Source organism: Taeniopygia guttata, chromosome 37 (assembly GCF_048771995.1).
Source record: "Taeniopygia guttata chromosome 37, bTaeGut7.mat, whole genome shotgun sequence".
Taxonomy (NCBI): domain Eukaryota; kingdom Metazoa; phylum Chordata; class Aves; order Passeriformes; family Estrildidae; genus Taeniopygia; species Taeniopygia guttata.
This window is the reverse complement of record NC_133062.1, coordinates 1,266,673-1,272,187: the sequence shown is the minus strand read 5'-3', so window position 1 is coordinate 1,272,187 and position 5,515 is coordinate 1,266,673. Positions and strand designations below refer to the sequence as shown.

General features: G+C 58.6%; 1 protein-coding gene across 1 annotated transcript; it reads right to left on the bottom strand.

The window, feature by feature from the left end:
• Positions 1-420: 420 nt before the first annotated feature.
• On the bottom strand, positions 421-5,311 carry LOC121468804 (uncharacterized). The gene is made up of 2 exons (XM_072921449.1): positions 4,754-5,311; positions 421-740 (listed from the first exon to the last, which is right to left on the bottom strand). Exons 1-2 carry the CDS (start codon positions 5,309-5,311, stop codon positions 504-506), a joined length of 795 nt encoding a protein of 264 aa, XP_072777550.1. The 3' UTR covers positions 421-503.
• Between the last annotated feature and the right edge of the window lie 204 nt (positions 5,312-5,515).

Here is a 5,515-nt window from a genome sequence, read left to right as displayed (position 1 = left end):
TCCCTCTCACGTTCCCCTCCCTTTTCCCCCTCACGTTCCCCTCCCTTTTTTCCCTCATGTTTCCCTCCCTTTTCCCTCTCACACTTCCTTCTTTTTCCCTTCATATTTCCTGGCTTTTTTCCCCTCATATTTTCTTCCCTTTTCCTCCCTCATGTTTCCCACCCTTTCCCCCTCACGTTTCCCGCCCTTTTTCCCCCCTCACATTTCTCCCCATTTTCTCCCCTCACGTTTCCCCCTCTTTTCTCCTCTCAAATGCATGGTAGGGGTCCCACCCCCGGTTGGGGGTTCTCAGAACCCCCAAAATTCTCTAAATTACAGGTGAGAGTCCCATACCTGACTTTGGGTGTGTCAGGACCCCCCCAAACCCCCCAAATTTAGATCCCCACTCTATGGTACCCCCCAATGACACACAGCGCCCCCTGGCGGCCGGGAGGATTTATTACCCCCCAAACCCCATCAATGCTTTTTGGGGGGGGGGGTCCCATCCCCGGGGTTTGGGGGTGTCAGGACCCCCCAAAACCCCCCGGAGCCCCACAGAAGGAGGGTCCCAGCCCCAGCACGGCGCAGTCGGCGGCGGCCATGGGGCAGCGGCCGCAGCGACATCCCAGGGCCACCGGGACGGTGACAGAGGGGTCGGTGCCGGGGGGGCAGCCCCCCAAAATCCATCGCTCGTAGCGCACCCCCGAATAGGTGCAGGCGGCCTGGCGGGGGGGGCCCAGGGGGCTGCGGTAAACCGGCTCCTGAGGGGGGGCACAGCCTGATAATGCCCTAAAGACCCCCAAATTATCCCCTAAACACCCCCAAATAATCCCCTAAACACCCCCAAATAATCCCCTAAAGACCCCCAAATAATCCCCTAAAGGCCCCCAAATAATCCCTTAATACACACACTGAAAATCCCCTAAAGACCCCCCAATATTCCCCTAATGACCCCCAGATAATCCCCTAAACACCCCCAAATAATCCCCTAAACACCCCCAAATAATCCCCTAAAGACCCCCAAATAATGCCCTAAACACCCCCAAATAATCCCTTAATACACACCCCCAAATAATCCCCTAAAGACCCCCAAATAATGCCCTAAACACCCCCAAATAATCCCTTAATACACACCCCCAAATAATACCCTAAACACCCCCAAATAATCCCCTAAAACACCCCCAAATGATCCCCTAAAGACCCCCAAATAATCCCTTAATACACACACCGATAATGTCCTAATGACCCCCAAATAATCCCCTAATAGACCCCCCAATATTCCCCTAAAGACCCCCAAATAATCCCTTAATACACACATCGATAATGCCCTAAAGACCCCCAAATAATCCCCTAAACACCCCCAAATAATCCCCTAATAGACACCCCGATATTCCCCTAAAGACTCACAAATAATGCCCTAAAGACCCCCAAATAATCCCCTAAACACCCCCAAATAATCCCTTAATACACACCCCGATATTCCCCTAAAGACCCCCCAATATTCCCCTAATACACACCCCGATAATGCCCTAAAGACCCTCAAATAATCCCCTAAAATAACCCCAAATAATCCCCTAAAGACCCCCAAATAATCCCCTAAAACACAACCAAATAATCCCCTAATACACACTGATAATGCCCAAATCCCCCCAAATCCTCCCCAAATTCCCGACCAAATCCCCTCCAAACCCCCTAAACTCCCCTCAAAGGCCCCAAATCCCCCCCAAATCCCCTCAAACCCCCCAATTTCCCCCAAATCCACCCCAAATCCCCCCAAATCCCCTCCAAACCCCCCCAAACCCCCCAAATCCCCTCCAAACCCCCTAAAATCCCCCCAAATCCTCTCCAAAATCCCCTCTAAACCCCCCAAACACTCCCTAAACCCCCCCAAAGCCCCCCCAACTCCCCCCAAATCCCCCCCAAATGCCCTCCAAACCCCCCCAAACCCCCTCACATCCCCCCCAAACACCCCCTAAACCCCCCCCAAATCCCCCCAAACCTCCCCAAATCCCCCCGAAATCCCCCCGAAATCCCTCCCAAACCACCCCCAAACTCCCCCCAAACCCCCCCAAACCCCCCAAACCCCCCCAAATCCTCCCCGAACCACCCCAAACCCCCCCAAACCCCCCCAGACCCCCCAAATCCCACCCAAACCCCCCCAAAGCCCCTCCAATTCCCCCAAATCCCCCCAAATCTCCCCTAAACCCCCCCAAACCTCCCCAAATCCCCCCAAATCTCCCTCAAACCCCCCCAAACCGCCCCAAATCCCCCCAAATCCCCCCAAATCTCCTCCAAACCCCCCCCAAACCCTCTAAAACTCCCCAATTTCTCCCCCAAACCCCCATAAATCCCCCCCAAATCCCCCCAAATCCCCCCAAATCCCCCCAAACCCCCCAACCCTCCCCTCAAACCCCCCTAAACCCCCCAAATCCCCCCGAAATCCGCCCCCAAATCCCCTGAAAACCCCCTAAAACACCCCCAAATCCCCCCCAAACCCCCCCAGACCCCCCCAAACCTCCCCAAATCCCCTCCAAACCACCCCCGATCCCCCCAAATCCCCTCCAAACCCCCTAAAATCCCCCCAAATCCCCCCAACCCCCCCCTCAAACCCCCCCTAAACCCCCCAAACCCCCCCAAACCTCCCACAAATCAGCATCAAATGCCCCCGTAAACCACCCCAGACTCCCCCAAATGCCCCGAAATCCCCCCCAAATCTCCTCCAAACCCCCCCAAACCCCCTCCAAGCCTCCCCAACCACCCCCAAATTCCCCCCTAAACCTCCCCAAATCCGCCCCAAACCCTCTAAAAATCCCCCCAAATCCCCCCCAATTCCGCCCCCAAATCCCCTCCAAACCCCCCCAACCCCCCCCAAATCCCCCCAAATACCACCCAAACCTCTCCCAATTTCTCCCCCAAACTCCCCCTAAACCACCCCAGACTCCCCCAAATGCCCCGAAATCCCCCCAAATCCCCTCCAAACCACCCCCAAACCCCCCCAAACCCCCCCAGAGCCCCTCAAACCCTCCCAGACTCCCCTAAATCCCTCCAAACCCCCTAAAACCCCCCAAATCCCCTCCAAACCACCCCCAATCCCCCCAAACTCCCCAAAGCCCCCCCAAACCTCCCACAAATCCCCCCAAACCCCCCCGAATTCCCCCCAAATCCGCTCCCAAATCCCCTCCAAACCCCCTAACCACCCCCCCAATTTCCCCCAAATCGCCCCGAACAACCCTAAAATTCCCCCAACCCCCCCCTCAAAACCCCCCTAAACTCCCCAAATCCCCCCAAATCCGCCCCCAAATCCCTCCAAACACGCCCAAATCCTCCCCAAACCACCCCCAAACCCCTCCAAACCCCCTAAAATCCTCCCAAACCCTCCCAAATCCCCCCAAATCCCCCCCAAACCGCCCCAAACCGCCCCAAACCCCCCCAAACCACCCCCAAATCCTCCCAAAGCCCCTAAAATCCTCCCAAACCCCCTCCAACCCCCCCAAATTCTCCCAATCCCCCCCAAACCCCCCCAAATCCCCCAAATCCCCCCAAATCCCCCTCAACCCCCCCCAAATTCCCCTCAAATCTCCCTCAAACCTCCCCAAACCCCCCAAATCCCCCCTAACCCCCCCAAACCTCCCCCAAACCCCCCCAAATCCTCCCCAAACCCCCTAAGACTACCAAATTTCTCCCCCAAGCCCCCCCAAAGCCCCCCAAACCGCCCCAAACCCCCATAAATCCCCCTCCCCAATCCCCCCAAATCCCCTCCAAACCCCCTAAAATCCCCCCAAACTCCCCCAAATCCCCTCTAGACCCTCCCAAACCCCCCCAAATCCCCTCCAAACCCTCTAACCCCCCCCAACCCCCCCAAACCCCCCATAAATCCCCCCTCAAACCACCCCCAAACGCCCCCAAACGCCCCCAAACCCCCCAAATCTGCCCCCAAATCCCCCCCAAACCCCCCCAAACCTCCCCAAATCCTCTCCAAACCCCCCAAACCCCCCCAAACCTCCCCAAATCCCCCCAACCCCCTCCCAAACCCCCCATAAATCCCCTCAAATCCCCCCTAAACCCCATAAATCCCCCCCAAATCACCCCCGATCCCCCCAAATCCACCCCAAACCCTCTAAAAATTCCCCACAAACCCCCCAAATCCCCCCCAATTCCGCCCCCAAATCCCCTCCAAACCTCCCCAAATCCCCCCAAACCCCCCCAAACCTCCCCAAATCCTCTCCAAACCCCCCAAACCCCCCCAAACCTCCCCAAATCCCCTCCAAACCACCCCCGATCCCCCCAAATCCGCCCCAAACCTTCTAAAAATCCCCCCAAACCCCCCAAATCCCCCCAAACTCCCAATAAATCCCCCCAAAACCCCCATAAATCCCCCCTTGACCCCCCAAAACCCCCAAACCGCCCCAAACACCCCCCAAACCCCCTCCAAACACCCCCTAAAACCCCCCCAAATCCGGCCCCAAATCCCTTCCAAACCCCGTAGAACGCCCCCCCAATCCCCCCAATCCCCCCTAAACTTCCCCAAATCCTCACAAAACCACCTCCAAAGCCCCCCAAATCTCCCCCAAATCCCCCCAAATCCCCCAAACCCCCCAAACCCCCCATAAATCCCACCCAATCCCCCCAAAATCCCCCCAAACCCCCCCAAACACCCCCTAAAACCGCCCCAAATCCCCCCAAATTTCCCCCTAAACCTCCCCAAATCCGCCCCAAACCCTCTAAAAATCCCCCCAAACCCCCCAAACCCCCCCGTACCCCCGTACCCCCGTACCCGGGTGCGGCAGAAGCCCCCGCAGGCGGTGGCGGTCACCGCGCGGCATTGGGGACACGCGTCCTTCTCCAGCGCCACCGTCACGTTCACGGGCCGGCACGGGGGGCGCCCGGGACCCCCCCCCAAAACCAGCGGGACCCCCGAGATGGGGCTCAGACCGGACACGGGGGGGTCCCCGCGGGCCCCCAAAACCAGCGGGACCCCCGAGATGGGGCTCAGACCCACCACGGGGGGGTCCCCGCGGGCCCCCAAAACCAGCGGGACCCCCGAGATGGGGCTCAGACCCACCACGGGGGGGTCCCCGCGGGTCCCCAAAACCAGCGGGGTGGTCACCAGGGCCACCAGGAGCAGGAGCTGGGGGGACAGGGGGAGGAATTTGGGGAGGGGGCGTCCGTACCCCGAAAATGGGGGTGGCCGAAGAGACCCCCGCCCCGAATTTGGGGGGTCCCGGCCGGTAATTTGGGCTTTAATGCCCTCCCAACCAATATTTTGGGGTCCCACCCCGTAATTTGGGGTCCCATCCCCTAATTGGGGGTCCCCATGTCCCTCCAACCCCATAATTTGGGGATCCCAACCCATAATTTGGGGTCCCACCCCATAATTTGGGGTCCCACCCCGTAATTTGGGATCCCACCCCATAATTCGGGGGGTCCCCACCCGTAATTTGGGGTTTAATGCCCCCCCCAACCAATAATTTGGGGTCCCACCCCATAATTTGGGGGGTTCCCGCCCGTAGTTTGGGGTGTAATGTCCCCCCCACCC

Coding starts and splice junctions, on each gene's coding strand:
- LOC121468804 (XM_072921449.1), bottom strand. CDS start 5,311: ATGGGGTTGGAGGGACATGGGGACCCCCAATTAGGGGATGGGACCCCA. Junction 741..4,753: donor GGGGCTTCTGCCGCACCCGG/GTACGGGGGTAC, acceptor GCCCCCCCTCAG/GAGCCGGTTTACCGCAGCCC.